General features: G+C 41.5%; 2 protein-coding genes across 4 annotated transcripts in view; one reads left to right on the top strand and one right to left on the bottom strand.

Moving 5' to 3' along the window:
• radil (Ras association and DIL domains) overlaps nucleotides 1-15260 on the top strand; it is a 22809-nt gene extending 7549 nt beyond the window's left edge. Inside the window, 16 exon segments of the mRNA XM_035661061.1 lie at nucleotides 30-160; nucleotides 925-962; nucleotides 1122-1273; nucleotides 1468-1580; nucleotides 1716-1840; nucleotides 3795-3864; nucleotides 3866-3911; nucleotides 6367-6458; nucleotides 6461-6551; nucleotides 6691-6719; nucleotides 6721-6838; nucleotides 8494-8726; nucleotides 9237-9567; nucleotides 10858-10997; nucleotides 12147-12286; nucleotides 12559-15260. Coding sequence (XP_035516954.1) covers nucleotides 30-160; nucleotides 925-962; nucleotides 1122-1273; nucleotides 1468-1580; nucleotides 1716-1840; nucleotides 3795-3864; nucleotides 3866-3911; nucleotides 6367-6458; nucleotides 6461-6551; nucleotides 6691-6719; nucleotides 6721-6838; nucleotides 8494-8726; nucleotides 9237-9567; nucleotides 10858-10997; nucleotides 12147-12286; nucleotides 12559-12658 — 1949 coding nt within the window. The 3' untranslated portion in view covers nucleotides 12659-15260.
• Nucleotides 12044-22841, bottom strand: LOC118327629 (forkhead box protein K1-like). 3 transcript variants are annotated; one of them, XM_035661058.1, is made up of 10 exons: nucleotides 22603-22841; nucleotides 20278-20476; nucleotides 20004-20150; nucleotides 19532-19725; nucleotides 19055-19227; nucleotides 18666-18923; nucleotides 17717-17890; nucleotides 17315-17567; nucleotides 15320-15335; nucleotides 12044-12741 (listed from the first exon to the last, which is right to left on the bottom strand). In XM_035661058.1, the coding sequence occupies exons 1-8, from the start codon at nucleotides 22773-22775 to the stop codon at nucleotides 17335-17337; spliced, it is 1551 nt and encodes a 516-aa protein (XP_035516951.1). In that variant the 5' UTR covers nucleotides 22776-22841; the 3' UTR covers nucleotides 12044-12741; nucleotides 15320-15335; nucleotides 17315-17334. The 3 variants fall into 3 exon arrangements, with proteins under 3 accessions (XP_035516951.1, XP_035516952.1, XP_035516953.1); XM_035661059.1 differs by lacking the exon at nucleotides 15320-15335; XM_035661060.1 differs by lacking the exons at nucleotides 12044-12741; nucleotides 15320-15335 and having other exon boundaries at nucleotides 15366-17567; nucleotides 17717-17887.

The following is a 22841-nucleotide window of genomic DNA, read 5'->3' as shown; positions in this document are numbered from 1 at the left end:
TTCACTGACCCTTTTAAAATGCCTCACAGGAGATGACCATAAGCTGACACCTGCCTACCTGCTGTGTCTGTGCATACAACACTCTGCCTCAAGCTTCCCACCTGGGAGCTTTGGAAAACTGCTGCTCAAGATTGTCCGACGAATCCAGACCATCGCATGGGTCAGTGTCTGACTGTCTCTCTGTGCCTGTCTGTCTGTCTGTCCCTGTGGTACTTTGGTCTCTGCTCAAGATGACCTCATGTGGAGAGAAGCCATGTCAGGTCAGATGAATAGTTAAACAGATATCACATGTTTGTACTGTATTACGCACACAATATAATGTTCCACTGTAGGAAAAGAAAGTATCGACAGAACGTTTGTTGACGACAATATTCAATTAATCAATGAAGTTGTCTCATGCAGCAATAATTGTATGTATTTGCTGGCTCAAAATTCTCAAATGTGAGAATTTGCTGTTTTTCTGAAGAGCTTTGAAGACGTCACTTTAGGTCTCAGAAGTTGTGATTGGTATTGTTAAGATTTTGTTTCATAGACGATTTATTGAGAACAACATATCATCAATAATTATATTCCAGCCCTAATTATTTGGTACAGAAGTTAAGGTTTCAAGGATGAAGACAGGGCTGAGTATTTTTTAAATGTTGAATATGGGTTCCAATACAGTACCTGAGACTTGGTGCGAATACGAAAACAATTCTTTTCAGGATACATGGGGGGCTCATCTTCTAATTAGAGTAAGCGTGTATTCAGACATGCGTCACTGTGTTAGGTTTTGTAAATATGATAGTGGTATTTCTTTCTGCAGGTTAGTGATAGCGTCATGAAGTGTGGTTCTCCTACGCACATCCTAAAAGTTTAATGAGAACTTAATTGCTCTGTGTGTATATGTGTGTGCGTTTGTGTGTGTGTGTGTGCGCCTTGCAGGAGAGGACAAAGGAGCTGGCTCAGAAGCAAGCTCAGCAGTGAGTATCGCTTTCCAACAGAAAGAGAACATGTGTGCTCCTGTACCCTTTTTGAGTTTGTTGGTGTGTTCAGTGTGTCAGTATATCTACATAACTGTGTTTAACCATCCACTCTTCGTGCGTGTGTGTGTGCGTGTGTGTGTGTGTGTGTCCATGTAGCCAGGACCCGGCCTCCCTGTCTCTGCTCAGCATCTCAGACTTGATCCCAGACCTGCAGACGATCTTCTTCTGGATGTCCAACTCTATTGAGATCCTCTACTTTATACAGCAAAGAGCACCAGCGTACACACACAGCATAGAGACACTGCAAGGTACACACACACACACACACACATGTATACACACACGTATACACACACAGATTCTGAGTGATGAGTGTGGAAACAACTTTGCTGAAGAGTCATTACTCACACTGACATACAGTAGATACTGATACAGCTACATCACTCCCTCCTCTCAGTATATATCTGTTAACTATGCTTCTATCTCCGTCATATGTGTCTAGGGTCAAAGGAGTCGTTGCTATCGGCGACCATATCAGCCAATGAGGAGGCAATGACTATCTTGGAAGAAGTGATCATGTACACTTTCCAGCAATGTGTCTACTATATCACCAAGGTAATCTGTCACCCCGGCAACGGTGCCATCTTCATAATGAGTGAGACATTTTTTTTTATGTTGTTTTTAAACTGGAGTAGATGAATATTAACAGACCCTGTGTGTTTGTGTGTGTGTGTGTGTGTGTGTGTCCAGGCTCTTTATGTAGTGTTACCAGGTTTGTTAGACTGTAATCCATTCCCAGTCGACAGCTCTGAGCCCTGCTGGAAAGGAGGTGTCGGGTTTCCTGAACCTATACGCAGGGTCCTGCAGGTAAGCACGTGTATTGTGTTGTAGTGCAGTTATGGTCGTCAGGATTATGAAAATCTTATTGATTATTAATTATCAAATGCCTGAAATTTAGATAAATGATGACTTGTTTAAAGATCCCCACCAGGCATGTTTTAAAAAAAAACTACATCAAGCTTTGAATAACCATTTGTACCTAAGTTCAATTAATTAATTCTAATAGCTAAAATTCTTACAATTGCATCTACTTCTTTTTCCTCATTGAAAAATCCAACTTCTATGAATATGCACATATTGTTAATTTAAAAAATGTAACTACTACTACACTACTACACTTCTTCACTGAAAAATCAGTTCTCAATGTTTGTGCGCTGGAGGCTTGAAGTTTCCACATGACACTTTTACATTTTGGACCAGGATCCAAAAAAGTGCTGCACAATTAACATTATCAAAATCACAATATGGCCAAGTGTAATATCCAAATCATGGAAGCTGAAATGTTTTGATAAAGGTAACGTGTGACAAATGAGCATTATAATGAAGTCCTGTGATGCTGCAAAGGTGCCCCGTCCTACAAATCTAATTCTCCAGATTTAAGAAAACATGTTTTGTGGTACCCCAACAAATCATCATCATCATCAATCATAATTTTAATGGTGAAAATAAAAATTGTGATGAAAACATGATCATTCCCACACTAATCGTGAATCATATCGCAGTTGCAATATCTGTCTTAAACTCATATTTAAAGCGTGTTTATCCCTGAGCTCCAACAGATGTGATGAATGCGTTTCCATAAAACATTTGCAAAGACGATTTTTCAACTACTTTAAATCTTATGTTGTTTTATGGTTATACTTATTCTTCACTGCCTTTGATGATGCAATGCTGCACATCTTGGCACATTACCGCCACCTGTAGATCATCGGGATAGGGTGAAACTATTAGCAGGTACACCTGCACAAGACAAGCAAAAGACTTTTGGAACAACAAATGCTCCAAAACGCCTCCAGAGGTCAAAAACTACACAGTGAAGGTCAAACATCCAAGTGAAGTAACAATTAACAAAATCAAACATTTTATTTTTTAGACTTTAGTGGCGAATAATGTGCCAGTTCAGTTAATGAATGTGCATTGGAGAAACCAAATGCTGTATCTAAGTATGGAAGAGCATTAGGGACATAAAACATTTGGGGATTTATTTAAAAATAAAGAAAAAATATTCAGAAGAAAAAGGGGGAATAACTTAATTTTTAAAGTTTTCTGACATGCATTTATAGTTCATTGATTCATCTTTACATGAATTCTAACAGGAAACTAAAGAATTCTGCCTTATTTTAAATTTCTGAGATCAATATTTTATCATGACCTTGTGGACGGGCGAAACCAATGTGGGTCACAGGGCAAATTATCAGCAGCATGTCTATAAATAATCCTTAGTGTCAAACACACTAAACATACACTGGTCACTTTGTTACACCTTTCTTTATTTTGCTTCCTGCAGCAAGAAAAATGGTCTCATATGAGCTGAAAAATATCTGCAAAGGTCAAAACAGACCAGAACTCTTTCCACTTTTTCTCTATTTAGGAACCTCGTGTTTCATTATAAAATTATTTGTTGGTACCTTCATGAAATTTGCTCAACCCTCTAAGTCTAACTGACCTACCAATGGATCATTGATTAATACAAACTACAAAACTGTATTATATCAAAGAATTGTATATAAAAATGACTTGAATTAATGGAATATTTCGTTTGATGAAAACATGCAGCAATGTATTGGGTTGAATATTCAGACATAACCTGTATATATGAAACTGCTGATACAGAATATATATTTAATAATATGCTTTTTGTATTGTATTTGATGGACATAAGCAACAATAGAACGCACTGACATGTCTTTTCATAACAACAGCTATTTCTATGCTTCATTCTGTTTGTTTGCATGATATGTGTGCGTTGTGGTGTGCAGGTATTTCAAGATATGCCCAGGAGCTGTTGCAGGGCTACCATGTCCACTCGGAGATTCAGGCTCAGATGTTTGCTTACCTCTTTCTTCTTTCGCCAACGTGCACTGTTTGTAACAGTAATGGACAAAGGTAGGCAAAAAGCAGTGCGCAGTTTCTACCATTAGACCTCCCTTCAGGGGTTCTGTACAGTTGTCTGTGTTGTGTGTGTTTGTGGTGTGAGTGTGTGAGTGAGAGAGAGAGAGTGTCCTGTGTCCTTGTCAGCATTTTGACAGCGACTACCCAGATTTGTTCCTTTCTATGCCCTTCTGTATCTGCATTCTCTTTCTCCCCTCCTCCTCCCTTCTTGCCTTCCTTCCCTGTCCATCTGGCCTCAGCGGGGGTGAGACAAAGAAAAGTAGAGGTGGCATAGGATGGAGGCGAGAAGAGAGGAGATAGAGGAGGGGTAGGGAAGGAGGGAAAAAGGGCAGAGTGAAGGGGGTAAAGGCAGGAGGTCACTCAGTTGTTGTGATAACCTTGCTAATAGTCTATTACCTTGGGTCTTAAACTACAGAAAGTGTCATTCTACCCCCCCAGCTAAGTTCTTTGGTGTCCTCTACCTTTCACTTCCAACCTCTCCACGCCCTCCCTTTGTTATCTTTAGCAGCAACATAGATCAGCACTCCACACTACGCCATATGTCTTCATATAGCTGGTGGAAGACAGGAGGGATCACATGTCTGACAAAGGGAGAAGGAGAAATACCTTTATATTCATGACAGAGACTTCCCCCCCCCCCACCTCTCTCCACCTCCCTCGCTCCCGTCACATCGTCTGGCTCTCTGTTTCTCTTCCCTTTGCTCCCCTTTTTGTCGTCATTTATATTTCCTCCACTGATGGTGTCCATGGTAAACAGTGAAGTGAGGTTTATAGCGGTTAACGCTGACGTTTGACCGGGGCGTCTGCCAACTCTCTCTTTTCACTCACACACACACGACACACACACACACACACGTGGACACACACCACACACTACACACACACACACACACACACACACACACAGCACACACACACACAGCTTGGATGGCAACACAGGAAGAAAAACCTGAACCTGAGTGTAACATGGTGCAGACGCTCCACTTTGCCATAGATCCATATGATTGTGTGTTTGTTATGAGTGTGTCGTGGACATCTTTCAACCCCTGCAAACAGATAACATGGATTAGGTCTTTGTTGTGATTTGTTTATTTTTGAGGGTGTACGATGGGATTTTCTGTGTTCGAAGTGAGTGTGTGATTCGCACTAAACCAGCGCTCGTGAAGGCATCTATGACACCTTATTGCTAAAGAGTTTAGAGTGATGTCTCGTTTGTAGCGATGCGGCTTACACATAGAATTACTGTATGCCTAGAATAAGCCTAATTACAGGAGGGGAGATGTGTGTGTACACATCCAAAACATACGGGGGGTTTGTGTGTGTGTGTGTGTGGTGTTTCTGTCTGCAACAGTGCCAGTTTTTGTCTGCGTGGAGCCTCCTGACATGTCGGAGGAGGGAGAGGATTTTTTCTGTGTTCTACGGTGTTAGATTATAGTCATAAATAGATTATATCTCTCAAAGTTAATGGGATTTACAAAATGAGGATTATTTAAGGCAGTTTTCAGCAAAAATAGCAAATATTCTCTCGTTTTATAAGCTTCTGAAGATGAGAAAGGATTTGCTGGTGCACATAGGAGATTGATAGTGAACTGATTATGTGTTTTAGCTGTTGGTCAAACAAAGACAAGCCAGTTTTCTTCTGGTAACATCTCTACGTGTGTGCGAATATCCAGTTTGTATGTACACAAATAAAAATAAGGGGAACGAAAAAAAGATATTTCTTTGTCATCTCCAGTATCATTAACACTGGAAAATCTCATCTGGATCCAGTTGTTTTGCCATGTTTGTATGAACCCAGCAGAGGCCTGCCCTCACATGTAGGGGGTATTATCGAACAGCTTAAATGGAATATAGCTGCAAGTGGAGGTACATGGAACGACAGATTTGACAGAAACTATGGGATGACCAGCTGACAAATGTAGATTTAAAGTTATCGCCTGCTTAACTTGCCACGGGAAACTTCCTTTCAGCTCTTGATGATGAGAAAGAAAGTTACAGGGTGAAGAATGGCGGGGCTGTGCGCTGCTTTGTTTGTGCAGTAAAATCACAACCCAGTCAGCTGAGCCCCTCTGCAGCAGTCGATTTGTATTCTGTGATGAGCCGGCGTGTTGTGCTGATTTGCTATTCGTTTTATTGCTTCAATATCGACTATTTAAAAATTAATTCTTCTGTATTGGTCGTACAACAAACCACACAGGTTCTCTATTTGGTCCCCCTCCTCTCCGGCATGCACACGCCCTAGAATAAAACTCTAGTGCAGCGTGTCTGATTGAAATAATCCAAGCACTGACTTGTGTGTGTGTGTGTGTGTGTTTGTGTGTGTGTGTGTGTGTGTGTGTGTTGTGTGTGTGGTTGTGTGTGTGTGTGTGTGTGTGTGTGTGTGTGTGTGTGTGTTGTGTTGTGGTGTGTGTGCTGTGTTGGTGTGTGTGTGTGTGTGTGTGTGCGCCAGGTCCATCTCGGGGCTTGGTTTCAGCCGGCTCCAAGGTGTTGCATGGATTCAGGGCGTGTTTGCGGGATGGTCAGGAGTGGGCGAGCAGGTCCGGGGTCTGGGACACTGGCCGACAAATTTTGTCACCAAACTCAGACAGTACGCTGTGTCCATTACTGCACCCCCCACGAACAGCTCACCACAGGGTAACGCAAGTCACTCGATCAGCTATTGGATTGATAATGCATCTCACCTCCCTTAATTGCGTTGGTTGTATTTAAAAAATAAAAGGACCTCCCTGCGACTTTGTTATTTTCTCCTTTTTGTTTCTTTCTCTGTGAGCAGTTGATTGGCGAGCTTTGTCAGCGAGGCACACCGACTCTAAAGCCTGTCCAGCTGCAAGCAGGATTTCACAGTACCAGATCCACAGCGAGAGGATAGGCCCCAGTCCCAACATGGCAACCCAGCAGCTGAGACGAGGCGTATAGTTATACAGACAGGTATTCTCGGCAACACAAAGCCCTCATGTTGTGCTGGAGTGACAGTTAGCATGTAATTGTGCAGTAATATATGTTCATCATTTCTAATTACTTCACTGGTTTGACATTTAAGCCTCACTGTGGAGAATAATTTTGTGGTGTACGTTTGACACCGAAGCTGTTTTCCCATTTACAACCTTAAATTAAAGCAGGGATTTGGATGACATTACGATGCTGAGTTGTGAGCCATATACCCCCCCCCGCTCCCCCCCCCCCCCCTTAGAGTATACTTGAGCACCTTCAAGTTCACATAACTGTGACATGGATCTTTCAGTGATAGGAAGACTCCCGGCTAGAAGAGTTTCCTGAAGTAACAGCTGCCCTGCAAAAAAAAGCGGTAATAGAAGGTCTGAACAGCGTCAGAATGCAGACCAGCGAGAGGACACTGGAGGAACATTTAGTTCATTTATTTCAACCCAAATAGTAACTCCACCGTGTATTGTTGTTAAGAAACCACAGAATTTAGTAAGCTTCTACTTGCAGCAAAAACAAAGTTTTATGAGAGTATTAGACGTGACAAGGTGCAGCTCGCCGAATGGAGTTTACGTTGTTGACGTTGTCACTGGTGAAAAGTGGCGTCAAACTCAACATATCGCACTAATGATTAAAGTCGTACTATTATGGAGGCGGCCCGGGTGTGTAGCATTTAGTGGCATCTAGTGGTTTAAGCTGCTAGATTACAACCACTGCTGAACACCGCTTCATGTCGTATCTGACAACCTCGGACATGAGAACAGCAAAACTCTCAAAAAAGCGAAAGGCCCTATTATAGCCAGTGTTTGGTTTGTCATTCTGGGTTACTGTAGTAAATCATGGCGGGGTCAACATGATGAACATTGACCTGCGGCGTGGTAGATAAAAACGACTCATTTTAAGTAACAAAAAGCACCACGTTTTCTTATTATTATTTTTACATATTATTATTACTTTAACCTTATTATTTCATCTGCAATGATCTCACACACTGGACCTTTAAACTTTTGAAAAGGGAAGTATTTGCATACGATTCTGGATTTATCGGTGAGGGAGAAGGAACTTTGTTATGGACCCTATCATCAGACACAAATTATTATTCAAAGCAGAGTGTTGTTAAATGCCCTAAAACATGTGTAGGCAATCATTAAGCTGAAGGTCACCAATCATGGTTCTTCCTGGAGGATGTATGGGAAGAAAATTACAAATGAATGAGAACACTGACATTTGCTTCAGTCAGTGTCTACATTCGTTTACATTTTACTGTTTGTGATAAACAGAGCTCTTCTATAGGATCGATGTGTTTACATGCACCGTATCTTGGATCTTAAAACTTACATTAAGGGCAGTCCACACCAAGAACAGTAACTGTAGTTATAAATTAACGATAACAACAACGCACAGATTTTTGGCCTTTTAAGTCCTTACTTCTTTCACTTATAGTTCTCCTAAAGAACTTAGATTTCTGAAACAGGAACAGGATATGATGTGAACACATACAAACACACAACTGTGATTCTCCAAAACCTGATTATAACCAGGATACTAATGTGCATATAAACTATTGTATAGCAATCCTGGATCCAGCTTTTACTGGTGTATACGTGTACAAATGAGTTAACATCAGCTTGTGTGTGTTCAGTGGACCTCCTGGAGAGCTTTGAGAACCACCCTCCCATAGTGCTCCCCAGCGCGGGCTTCAGAGTGGACCTGGACAGCGAGTGTATAGAAGACAGCATCTACAGACAGCTGCTCTACATCCGCCACTACCTGTGGGGGCTACGCACCAAGACGCAAACACACACCAACACTCCCAGCGTGCACACACACTCCAATGGAACCAACACAGCTGACTGGCCCGACGTTCAGGTCAGAAGGACACACACACACAGTACTGCATACTGTCAACACACACACCTAGCAGTAATCCAGGCCATGTGCCTCAGCAGCTGTGGTTGTTGAGGAGTTCCTCATAATCCCATAAATGAAAGACAAAAACCCTCTACTCCAGCCAAGCCGCACACACATACACATACTCACTCACAGAAACCTAGACATGGTTAAATCATGGTTAATCTGATTAGTCTTTAGGCTGTCTAATTAGTGGGAACGGCTGACTAGACCATAATCCCTAGTGTTACTGCACCCTTATATGTACACATACAGGCGTACACACAGAAACACATATACATTCACAAATATGTCCAATGGTAAATCTGTCTATAAAACAATTATGCATCTCGTTAATCCCTTTTAATTGGACTGTTATCCAGGAACAAAGCTTGTTGTGTACTGCAACAAGGAAGCTTTTTTGTAGATAAAAGATAACTCTACACTTTATACTGTCTTCTAAAGTCTTCCTGTTCAATCCCAACACAGAGGGAGTTGTTGCCTCCGGCCCACAGCAGCCCCCGCTCTGGAGGTCCTGGGGAAGAGGTGATGGCAGAGACAGGAGAGGAGAGAGGTCGGGACAGACCCTCAGGCCAATCACACACACACAGCCTCAGAAGGAACGGCACCATTCATCACCCTCGAACGGCAAATCCAGACCCGTCGTGCCTCTTGACCCCTCCCAACACCCCGCTGTACCCGGAAGGAGGAGGAGGAGGAGGGCAGATCATAGGCCCCAATACCCAGACTAATGGCTGCACCAGCAGAACTATGGCAGAATGTAAAAAGACCAACGGACTCATCACCAACGGACTGGAGGGTAGGTTGAATAACATACAGGAGGTGGACAAAATAACAGGAACACACTATAATGGAACCCAGTACAGAAACAACACTAAAAATATCAACTTAAAAATAACCACGAGTCGTATGTTTTCTATGTTTACTGTACTAAATCACACATTGTTTGGTGTTTCTCTTATTTCGTCCATCCCAAATGTGCAGTTTAAATGTTAAACCTTGCATTATACATTATGTTAGGGATTCACCCATCCGAACTGTTTTCTCTCCCAGTACTGATTCAGATACCTTTTCTCCTAATTTAAAACCTGTATACCTCACTGCTTGGACTCATTGGAATCATCTTTATGTGAAGTAATTCGAAGCCAGGGTTTTCTGTGGAAACACTGAATTTTATAACAGCATAAATTAAATCAGATCAAATCTTTATTAATCATCCTCAGGGGGAAACTGGTAAAACTGTTTAATGTTGAACAATCACACTTGATTTGTGTTACAGTGGTTCGGACCGGTGTATCTCTACAAACATACATTATCAGTATATATGCTGCATATGTGTTGCATATTAAGCAGCACAGAAGATAAAGTTGCTAATGTCACAATCAAATTCGCACTGGAACTGACCAACTCTGCTAGACACTTTTACACAATACAACATTGTGTTAGTAACAACTGCACAAAACTGGTCATTCTAAATTAATTTAAAGCTGCATTCATCAATATTGTTTATATTAATGGATTAAATGGCTACAAGTCATTTTGAAAGCATACTTTACAGGATTGAAGAACGTTGAACATGTGCTAACCAGAGCCAAAATGAGAGCTATATTAGACTTACATTCACCATGTCAATTGGAGATAAAGTTGCTCCCTGTCTGTTGGATGTGTAAAAAGTCAATTGTTTGTTCTTCCTATTTATAAGCTTATTATACTGTATCACACTTGCGTCCCTCTGATTGTTCTTCCGTCCCCTCAGAGGCCAGAAATCGATGAATGCAGCTTTAAATCTGCTAATTCTGTAGTTGAAATGCTGGAGCTGGTTGGTCAGCTGTGCCTCACATATGACGGCAGTGTCTCTCCTCCTGTGCTGTCTTCACAGTGTAGTGAGTGTGACATCTGCAGGCTCTTGTCAGAAGCACATGTCTGTGTCCGATTAGCTCCATAGCTGCATCCTTGCACGTGTCTCAGTATCTGTGTGTGTGTCTTCTGCACCGCAAGACCTCTTATGTTTGTCCAACCCCATAGCGAGACCCTGTGTGCGTGTGTGTGTTTGTGAGTGTGTTTTTGTGCATTTCCGTGTCCTCTGCAGGGTGTATTAGTGGGTGTGAGTTTCCTTTCCCTGTATCCTCCCCTGGCGCCCCTCCCCTTCCTGATGACTTGTGTGTGGTGTTTGTAGTGGAACTGGACAAGGGACCCTACGGTCTGGGCATGGGACTCATAGACGGCCTGGTGAGTAGACACTTTTTTTGTCTTTATGATTCAGTTGGTTTACTACTTCTGCTAGTAGAATAAGTAAAAATAAGCTATAATGAAATTGAGGCCAGATTGTAGAGCTGCGTATTGAGAAAATTATATATTTTATCATAATACTGATATTACCGATATATTACTAATATATTTTGGGAATGACTATTACTGAAAATAATTAAAGTAATCAGAGTTAGGTTTATTGCCAAGTAAGTTTTTACACATACAAGGAATTTATCTTGGTGCATTGGTGCTTAAAATATAAAAATCACACAAAAATAAAGTGCCTAAATGTGGATGTGATAACCAAACATTGGCGGTATTTATTTATTTTTACAATTATAACTTATCAATTTATTAATTATCTCATGTAGATGCACAAGTGTACTTAAACACAACATGTTAATAAATATTGAGAAATATATATATATATATATATATAAATATATCTATTGCAGAGAATTTCAGAATATACTTCCACAGTATATTGTGTAACTCTAACCCCTATGTGTTATTTATAAGCACTACATAAAACATATAGTTGTTATAAGGACTTTTAAGTGATTGTACAGTATTTTCTACAATTATAACAATCAAGAAGATCATAATTACAGCTGTCTTATATTGTCATCTAGTTATGGATACTTGACAGGAGTTAATGTTGTTGACACTTCATCAATAAGCACTTAAAAAGACCTAATATTCACTTAAAACTACATTATACTGTGCTATAAACCAATAATTATTGGAGTTTATTTGCCCATCTGCCATCTAAAGTTACCCTCCTGAAACAATAACTTGGACAGAAGGGGCATTTATTGTTCTTTTTAGTTAGAGAGAACTATTAAGTTTGTCATTTTAGAAAGTTTGGAACACACGTTAAAGCTTTATCACAATATGATGGCACAAAAAACCTAGAGGACAGCAATGTCGTTTCACAGTACTGATGTTATTTAAGTGGAAATATGTGATGAGGAGTCCTGATATACAAGTGCCAGCTATTAAGAAACAAAAACAGTGGCCAAGAATTGTCATTGCCTGTGATATATATTTATTTGTAAATAAGTTCTACCAGATGTTCACCTGAATAATGGACACACACTCGACTTTTAATACTTCTCCCTCCTGCAGCACACTCCTCTCAACGCTCCAGGCATTTACATCCGGACTCTGATACCCGACGGGCCTGCTGCCTCTGACGGCAGACTGAGGATTGGAGATCGCATCCTGGCTGTGAACGGCACCAGTCTGATTGGCGCAGACTACCAGAGGTACAGACGATGTTCCAGTGGTGCTGTTTGCAACCATTACAATGGGCTGGTGATTACTGATACTAGTGGGTGATATTGACATTGATGACACAGTGACAGTCTTCCCACAGTGTTAACCATACCCATGGCTGTCAGCCTCTTAAGCCCAATGATTACTTTGATTGATTAGTCCAGACAGTGATGCTCCCTCGTTCTTACTCTGTCTCTGCTGAGCTTCACGTAACTAGACACTCTCTTCCTCTCCCTACTTCCTCCCGAATGCTCCTTTGCAGCGCGGTGGATCTGATTCGTCTGGGAGGAGGTCGCCTACGTTTCCTGGTAGCCAAGTCCGACCCCGACGTCTCAGAGAAGATCAGTGCCTCCTCCTGCTGACCACCCCCGAGCCACCGCTGCTCCGGGTCAAGCACGCACAACACACTTCCCAGGATTGGAGAGGTGGGATACAGATGTGTGCACTAATGAACAGGGTACACACAAACACACACAGCCCCCATGCGTACATACGCGGCATGAAATATGAATGTGAAACCTAGCGTCAGCACAACACAAAGCCAAGCAATCAAACTGGAGATAACCCTCCATGACTCCACTCCACAGCTGCCAGACCTGCTTCCCTCACGCTGACTCCTACTGGGTTTGTGTGACAGACAGAATCCGTAACCCACCGCGACATTAAAGGAATGCGCTGGGAGGGAAAGTTGCCTAATTAATCAGCGTTTGAGGTGGACGCGGTCTAATCAGCCAATATGCAGTCGGATGTGGTTTAAAGCACAGTAGATCGTAGGGTTTTAATTTCTCTCCCGCCAGCCCTCGGAGCATGTGCGCACATTGGACTTTTTCCACCCGTTTTTAGGATAATTTGTATTAGTATTTCACACTTTAAGTAGCATGGTGAAATAGCTACCCAGCTCTCTGACACAGACTGAAAATGTACTTTAAATTCTAAAAGCAGACAAACAAAAGTGAAGGCAGCCTCAGTGAATGCTGGATGTCTTACACACTGCTTTTAGTGTGGAATGTTTTTATAAACCTGTTTGTTAGTAACTCCCAAAGCACCATCACTGTCTGCTCAACAGACTAAACGAGTGTGTATAAATGTTGACTTTTGTACTGGAGAGAAAGTGAAAGAGGCAGAGGAAGCCAACTCAAGAATGTCAAGACATTCAGCCGAGCTCTCCCATTTCGCATTGACCCTCATCAATGGACTGTGCCTCCACTGGAAAAGAGATGAATTCTTGAGGCTTGACATGCACCGGGGATGTGCAGCTGTTGTTTATTAATCACCGGATCGTCAAGAAGACATGCTTCACTCCAGAGTTTCTTATGCACAGTCCTGATGTGTATAAACCATTTTTGTTGTGAATATATGCTGTATTCATCTGGTTAAGAGGTGTAAATAGTCATTTGTAAATATTTAACACATGGTCACATATTGTTTGGACATTCATAAGAGAAACTGCATTTGGGGAACTTTTTTTGTGAAATATAATTGTCAGTAAAGACCGAAACGTACTGATGGAAAAAAGAAACTGTATTTTCTGGAATGAGAGAAAAATTTTAGTTGTGGGTTGTTTTTCTTCCTAAATGTAATTTGTTTCACGTCCTATGAATAGGAATACAACTTGTTCACTTTAGAACTGCATATAGCGACAGTTCACAGGTCGTTTGCTAAACTATTGAGTAACTATACAAATTACAAAAAAAAATTGTTTTACATCTAGTGGTATCTAGCCACAGCAGATAGTTGTTGTTTTTTTGGTTAGGCTTTAAGATAATTTAAACCTCCAACCCAATACAACAGAGGTGAATGGAACTGTCTTAGTTGTTGTTCACAGCATTGATAAATTACATTTAAAACACTGAACGCCAGTTGTCTTTCCAGACATGGAAGTTGCTCTGGATGGCCTCACTAGTGTTTTGATGAGGACTATTTCTTTGATAGGAAGTAGTTACAATGAAGACCGTTAACTCTGAGGTCTGTGGATGGTTGTAACAGGGACATATTTTTTTTTTAAGTGACTTTTCAATACTGTGAGCAGGAAACAACAAAAATCCATTCACATCCATTGTATTGGGGATGGAAGCAGACATCTCAGAGGCATATCTAAAAAAGTAAAATCAAAACTATCTGCATGGTTAGATAACAGACTGAACATGTTTTTTTATGTTGTTTTGATGTACCAATCCTTTGAAAGAAGGTAGATAACAGGTCACCTTTTATAAAGTTCTTAATTCAAAGCCTGGGGTCACTACAAGAAAAAAAGCCATGCTCAGTCAGTTCTGACCTCAGCTCCGTAGAGCTCCCCTGGGACAGGGGCAGAGACCCTCTGCCAGCCTGTGATCAGTCCCTCAGCAGAAAGAAGAAAACGTAGCACAGCCACGGATCGAGATGTCCATTGGCTGCCTGAATAAAAGGAGCCAGGACAAGGTCACACAAGGTACTGAAGGACTGCAGGGCAACACTTTTTAATGTTTACTAGGGCTGCAACCTCAATTATTTACATAACTTTAGAAAAATACCCCGCTTGTTTTGTCAGGCCAAAGAACCAAAACCCTCAAAAATGAATTCACAAGTATATTTGAAAAAAAAAGAAAACTATGAACCTACATATGCTGTATTTGAAACAGTTGAGCTAACAAATGTTTTTACCAGATAAACGACCAAAACGGTCGACTAATTGACTATTGTTTCAGCACTAATGTTGACAATTGTTGGTGTTTTCCTGCTATTGTTACACGGTTATTTTGATTTCCTGTTATTCCAGAATGGTTAAAATTTCAGTATGAACTTTTTTTTTTCTTCCATCAGCTTTGTTTTACTCTCCACTTTTAATTTCTTTGCAGTAAAACTTTATTTTTGTGCATTTCAAGGTTTGTATGACATTGATCTCATGCATGTCTATTCTTCTCTGTTCATTATTTATACTGTTAATGATGTTAATATGATGGTACTTAATAAAGATTGTTGAATACTTGCATTTTTCTGCTTAGAAAACAAATGTACACAACAACAGCAGCAGTGTGGAATCTTACCCAACATGGCCGACACCTGGTCATATGAGAGAAGACAATCAAATACTTAAGTCAATGAGGAATTTTAATTTGTGCTACACATTTTAACAAATCACAAAAACAGGAACATTTAAAAATACATATACTTCTCTATTTCCAGAATGTTTACGTATTGATGACAGCTGTTTTTACATATAGCAAAATATTTTTTTCTTTTTTCCAAAATAAGAAAATACCTTCTAAATAGCTTTGTCATTTAGCAGATAGAGCAGCATACAATCATTACGCATCTTTTTTTGTTTGTTTTTTTTTCTAATAATGTGCAACAACAATCACTGAAATCTTGCGCAAATTGTGCCTGATTGCCAGCTAAAAATGAGACCTGTGCGAGGACATTTGGAAAAGCTAAAGGCAGAGTGAGAATGAGAGATTAGCGGGGGGGGGGAAAGTAAGTGCTGAAGAATATCTAATTAAGGCAGTGTCTGTGACAGGAATTGCCAACAGCTTGATGCCTCTGTAGAGACAGCACAGATTGAGACTGCTCACTGAGGAGAGGGAGAGAGGTAGATTGGGAGGAAGAAAAAAGGATAAAAAAAAATTGAGGGTGCATTTAGGGGAAACTGAAAGCAAGAGTTGAGAGCGAAGAGTAGAAAAGATGTCAAAAGTACCATACAGAAAGAAAGAAAAACGACACGAGAGCAGTTGAAATTTGTGGTCATGTGTTGGTCCCGCCCTTCCCCTGATAAAACTGATACAAGTCTACTGATGTAACATAACTGTCACCATTGTAGTGTTGCCGATCATGTACTTTTAAAGAAGCGCTGTGTTAACGATCTAAAAAGATAAAGCTGTCTAAAGGTTAAAATAAAATGACAAAAAAAAAAAAATGTAGAAATATTTAAGGCTTTAAGGATTATTACAATAATGCTTTTCTGTGCTAAGACAAACAAAACTGTACGCACAGGCTGTTCCATTTCTCCTTTTACCACTACTGAAACAAGAAAAAAAATAATTAAAACAACAATCAGTTTGTCTACATTAGGTTAGCTCCACTTCAATCAACTCCAAATAGTTGCCTCTTTTTTGCTCTTCTCTGCTCCAACTCACCCAATTCATCTTAAATCTGAGGACCTTCACACTGATAAACCAAACTGAGCTTACGTGAAGCAAAAAACCGCAAAGTCCTGGTTTATTACTCCTGGATTTCCTCCTATTTTATCTTCTAAAAAAATACCATTTTCTTTTTGTGCTTTGCAGAGAAGGCAGGGGGAAGAGATGCCTCACATTCTGGTCTAGGCCTTAATATTATGTCTTCTTCTGTCTTTCTTTTTTGAAGAGACAATCTGTTTTGTATTGTAGGGATTGCCTTAGAAAAAGGACAATCATATTCTTAACAGTCTCCCGTGCCCCATCAACCTGATCTGGGTACATGCAGATAAGTCCTCTCTCTTTCTGTCCACAATTGTGTGAAACTACACAATATATATCAACTCTGATAATCACAGTTTCTTCTGAAAATGCCGGCCATTTCAAATCTCTGAACACACATTCCCTGGTTTTAAATCAAGCAGTGACTCTAATCAGAAGTGCAGGAGAGGTGAGTTCTTTGGCCTGAGAGTGACTGATGCATCTGATCCATCAACTGGAGGAAAGGTTGTATCTGAGATATTATCCAACATTCACATAGTAAAAGTAGTGCTGAAATGATTTCAATATGCATAATGCTCTCATAAGCTTAACGTCCTTGCTTGTTTGTCTCGTCAGTGAATGGTGGATTACATTAAAAAGAGTGTAAAGCTGAAAAAGTCCTGAAAGATTTACTTGCTTTTTTTACATTCAGAATGTATTTGAAAGTTTTCATATGTTTTGTCCAAAATATATGTTCCTTAAAATTTAATTCCCTTCTGTTGAGAGAGGCTGCCTGTACATTTTTTGGCCATGTCGGCTGCAGTCATATCAAATGAGTATAAAAGGCGAAGCAGTTAGGGGACAATAGGGAGGCTGTCCATTGGGTACCTGGTAAGAAGCCCTGGGTTTTACTTCCTAGGGTCGTGGGTTTGTGATGTCATGGCAACGATGACAGGCTGCTGGGAGGGTGTGACTTGATGCTGAACAGATTCAGTCCCACCCTCGTCCTCCATCTTTGGCCGCTTGGCCTGGGGCTCACCTTGCTGCTCAGCAAATGTTTCTGCACTGGGCTGTCTGCTCACCAGTACTGGAGGGGAGCTGGAGGCCTGGGCAGCCAAGATCTGGAGAGGACTACTCAGACCTGTAAATGAATATAAAGAGAAACATAATCATCAGCTGGAATGAGTAACTAGATGCCTTAATGTGTGTAAACAAAAACTTGTATGAAGACATGCATGCCACTTTAGTATATTAGTACAAGTTAGGCAGTCTGCTGCTCAAAGATCTTACCAGATGCATTAGCAAGGCTGGTTGCTGTGGCAACAGCAGAAGTGGTGTGTTTGCCATTCTGGGTAACAGGACGAACCGGAAGTTGATGTAAACCTGGAGCAATGTTTCTCCCATCTCCGCCCTGCACCGCACTGTCCACAGTCTGGATAACTCGCTCTCTGTTCAGCTGGGCTTCTGGTACAAACACAAACACTATTAAAAACCAGACAGATCAGTCTGTCCAGACTCTGGTTAGCTTATGTTAGTTATTCTATTTATTGTGTTGTGCACATTAGAATGTCCAACCCACATGGACTTAAAAGGTACCATAAAACACCAATGCAGTGGTGAAATATTTGTCAGACATGAACATAACTTCTTACATATTACATTACATTGTAAACTCTTCAGTGTTGTTTTTTTCATGAGAAAATATGGTGTGTACCAAAGATTAGACCATTATCCATTTGAGTGGTGATTGCCTAAAAAGTAAGTACGGTACAACTATGCCATGAACCTGGACACTAAAGGAGTAACGGTATGAGCACACAGGTTTTGAACTGGACTGCAGAACAATTCATTAATGCATGTGTCCATTCTTCTTTGAATTCTTGCAAACTTTGAGAACAATCCCTTGCTCCTGCAGAAGGGATAACTCAAATCACTAACTGACAGTGACAACTTGTAGTTAAAAAGGTATGTGGGCATCGCACTCGTAACATTCATTAACAAGGAGGTATATCCCTCTATAATGTAGCCAGTGACACACGGTCCGGTCCATTGTGATCTAGAAATTTGGGAAGTTTCAGCTTAGATCTATTATTATTTATTGTTATGATACAAAGGGTCGCAATTACTAAACTGACCATCATCCACAAAGAAAAACACAAGAGGCCGAAAACACACATCCAACACACTTCCAATAAAATATGTGGGAGACAAGCTCTCCTAGAGAGTCCCATGGCTGTACCTCTGAGCTCACTGTTTCCTTCTGCTCCTCCAACAGAGGGGGCGCTATACCCATTCGGAGGGTTGGAAGTTAGAGGGCCGCTGGTGACCACCCGCACCATGGTGACAGAGGACTGAGGGGCGTTCTGGAGCAGGTGGATGGGCTGGACTTGGCCGCCACCACCTGGAACTAAAGCAAGGGCTTTCCCCGGGCCTGAGGACAGGATTGTTGGGTGGGGGGGTGCAGCCATGATGACATGCTGAGAACTGACTGGAGATCCTATGCAGAGACACAAACAACAAATTTCACCTGTTTTATAGTGTATATGACAGACAGATGAGACACGATGTGTGCATTCATTTTTCAATTACATTTTGTGAGTATTTATGTACACCAGTGTGCAGGCTCACCTGGGGCACTTTGAGAGTACCTATACTCAGGTACAGATGCCAGTTTGTTAGCCAGCTGTTCGTGGTGGTCATGGGAGATAGGAGAGCCCTCCCTGCTCAGACATTCAGGAGTCTGCAGCCCGCTGGATGGAGGAGAAAGAAGTCCCTGGTGGGTTGGGGATGCAGGGGCACTCCTGAAAAAGAAGGAATGAAGGAAAGAGAGAGAGAGAGAGACCAAAAATCAATAAACACATCAAGAGACTTATGGCAACATACAGAGCTTCTACACTGCCAGTACCTTCTGTTTAATATATTAACCTAGACATTAGACTTACTTTGTCCTATCCAATCAAATGATAGCCAGGAGCAGAAGCAGACAGAAGGGAGAAAGGGTTAACAGGGTCAAATCAGAAGCGACAGAGCATGTGTCTGACAGTCTCTTGTGTGTATGTGCGCACACACGCCAACGCTGCTGAAGGCCACAGGTGACACACTCACCTTGAAGAGAGAGGTCCAAATGGGGTCCTAAAGCAAGCCACCCCTCTTTGCCGTCTTTTCCTGAAGGCTTGCTCCACCAACTTGCTCTCAGAAGCAGAGTCCACACGCCAAAAACTCCCTTTCCCGGGCTCATCCTGAGAGCGGGCCACTTTCAGAAAGTAGCGGTTAAGAGACAAGTTGTGTCTGATCGAGTTCTGCAGGGAGGCAAAATAAGTGTTTAGTCAAGTACACGCAGACATATGAATTTGAAAGAAAGTACCACAGGGCTTGAATTTTATGGCCTATAACAGGACAAACATTTCAGGACACAATTTCTTTCCTTTCTTCACACTAGCTGTCACTATACCATACAACCATAATCTTCTAAATGTTACTTAGCTGACCCTCCCATACTGTGTGGCTGTGAAGTTTGGATTGTCATGGCAAACCATGGAGAGCCATTACCATCTTGTTCAAGACAGAGAAACCTTACCTGCCAGCCCTTGTCTGCAGTGCGATAGTAGGGGTAGTGTTTGGTGATGTGGGCGTAGATGCCACTGAGGGTCAGCTGTTTGTCCGGTGCTGACGAGATGGCCTGGACAATCAACTGTGCATAGGAATATGGTGGCTTGGACTCATCCTAGATGAACAAGACACAAGTATTAACACCAACACATCCTCAAGCACAACCTGCAACCACTTTTAAAAGTCGAAAATGATGTTTTCTTTGGGGCAATTAACTGTTTTTGATGTTACTGGGTCTTCACCTTGGGGCTGTCTCCACCAGCCGACTCCCCACGCTGCTCACTTCCCCCGCCTCTCTGTTCAGCAATGCTTCGTCTCTGCTCAGAAACGGCCTTGGCAGCATATTCAGCTGCTAACTGGAGGTCAGAGGTCACGTTGCGTCCATAACGATACCCTGATGACCCTGCTCCTCGTGGACTAGCCGGACAGGAGTTAGGAACACTTAAAAGAGAGGAAAAAGTCGGTGTTAATGGCTTAAAGTGATGGTTTAAGGTCACTTTTGAAAGCTATACAATTGTCAGTGTAAGGAAGATTTCATCCTTTTCTTAATAAATGAGGAATCTATGATATTACTTGTAGCTGCCGTGGTCACTAAACAGCTCCACTAGGAGCTCAGATTTAACTGAAAAAGTAAGTAAGTTTGGAATAATGATTACAGGTCAGATCCAGGTTGTTCTAAACACAAAGTAATGAATTGGCAAAATAAAATACTGAAACGCATGTTAATCATTAACTAGGTTTTATCTGGTCCAGTTGAGAGACAGAACACAGTGAAAACCCAATAAGTTATACAACACACACCTGCTTCTGTTAGCAAAGTAAACACTGGTTTCTGGGAGAGTCAGTGTGCTTTGATTTGCCTTTAGCAACAGAGCGCCGCAGATAGATTTACACACACACACACACACACAGACGGAGAGAGAGAGAATATGTTTGTATTTTTTGGCTGGGGACACTAGGCTGCAGGCTCTGTTTTGAAAGCAGCTTTGTAAGCTCAGCATTGAAAAATAAATGAAGACGAACAAAAGCTTCTAATGTTGCTCAAGGACATTTAAGTATAAAAACTGTACTTTATCTGTAACTCTACATACGTCTGCTTCATTAAACGTTATGTGTGCCTCCACGAGGGAGCAAGGGTTGTCTTTGCTTTACTCTGACACTGTTACAACAACCATTTCAGCCGCTCTGCATGTGTACATGGGCCAGCAGTACACGTGTGAATGCTGGTAGGGGCAGAAGAATGTTATTATACAAAATTCGTTTAAGTTGCCAAACAGGAAATGTGACTCTTACCACCCTGTTAAGAGACACTGTTGGTGTTTTAAAGTGTGAGCTCGTGCTTTTTACACAATACCCTTCCATTGTATGTACTGTATGTGGGTACTGTTAAGGAAGGTGGCTCAACAATCTGCCCGAAAAAGGCCACAGTGAAAGTGTTGGAGAATGTATGAGCAAGCGTCTTCACTCTGTGTGTGTTGTGTGAGTGTCCACGTGCAAGAGAACAGGAGCTGAGGGCTAAGAGGGAGGGGTTAGGGGGCTCTGAAAAAAGGAAACCACGAATGGACGGAAAAACGGCCTACAGGCAAAACAATCTGCCCGGTAGCCAATCACGCACCTCGAAGCTGCAGCCATTCCATATAAGGCAGGCACTCACAAGCTGACATTGGTGGGGTTGTAGGATGTAAAAGCCAACACAGACCACCAGATGGCACACTCAGCACTGCCACACTTGCCAGTTGCACATGCTGTATACATTTATAGAGCAGTGATTTTCAAACATGTGCTATCACAGCTAATTAGAGTGCAGTTTTCCATCTCAACAAAAAACAGTAGAGAAGCTGGTGAGTACAGCTTCAGCCAGAAAGGATGTTATAGTTGAAAATGAGCCAATATAATATGTGGTTGGAAATCAAAACTGGACCTGAATAAAATAAAAACCAAAAGGAATAGAAGCCTCACGAGTTTGCAAAGCGAAACAGACGACTGAATAAACATAAACATGAATAAACATGCACAGATCCAAGATACAGTGGAAACGTAAACAGCTCATATACTCTGATGAACCTAAAATACTTAGCTCCTACCAAAATAAGAAGGCAAGAACTTACACAAAAGTGTACAATGGTATAAACTGATCTGATGTTTAATTGATACAGCAAATGTTTATAAATACCATGGCTACAACATTTTTTTCATTATTGCTTAATTTGCATGTGTATATATATATATAAAAAAGTTTTCTAAATCCCAAAGCCATGTTGTCACATTTCTTCACATCAACAGTCCAAAACCTGATGTTTACAACAGATAAGAGGAAGAAAAACAACAAATCCTCACATTGAAGAAGCTGGAATCCAGGAGTGTTTGGTGTTTTCTGTCAGAACATTAATCAAATGCAAGCTTAGCACCGAGTTTAAAAGGCACGACAATGAACTGAAAATGTGTTCATAAGAACTCCTTCTGTCGCGCTGGCACTTGATATTTTACATTCTGTTTTTGATGTTTTTTTTTAACTGTATACTTGTTGGGGTTCATGTCATTGTGTGTGACTGTGGGTCTCTCCTTACCTGATGGTGCCTGTAGGCGAGGGCAGCGGAGAGCCAAATGCCCTGATGTGCTCTTCATGCTGCTGCATTGTGGGAATGCTGATTTTGAGGGGGGAAATGTGGGGCATAAGCGGGTGAGCGGGAAGAGAGGGCTGCTCTCTCTCTCTGTGCTCCTCGGGCTCCAGGAGTGACATAAACTGGATCTTGATTACCGTACTGGGAAAACGAAACACACACCTAGAGAGCAGACAGCAGGAGGG

The sequence above is a fragment of the Morone saxatilis genome, unplaced genomic scaffold (assembly GCF_004916995.1).
Source record: "Morone saxatilis isolate NCDOM2014 unplaced genomic scaffold, NCSU_SB_2.0 Contig17, whole genome shotgun sequence".
NCBI lineage: Eukaryota > Metazoa > Chordata > Actinopteri > Moronidae > Morone > Morone saxatilis.
Note: the sequence above shows the minus strand (reverse complement) of the source record. Positions and strands in the feature narration are given on the sequence as shown.

Excerpts from the sequence above, each read along its gene's own strand:
- LOC118327629 (XM_035661058.1), bottom strand. The coding sequence starts at position 22,775 with ATGTCACTCCTGGAGCCCGAGGAGCACAGAGAGAGAGAGCAGCCCTCT. Across the intron at positions 20,477-22,602 it reads TCGCCTACAGGCACCATCAG|TGTTCCTAACTCCTGTCCGG; the intron begins GTAAGGAGAGAC and ends CTCTCTTTTAAG. Across the intron at positions 19,726-20,003 it reads CTGCAGACAAGGGCTGGCAG|AACTCGATCAGACACAACTT; the intron begins GTAAGGTTTCTC and ends GCCTCCCTGCAG.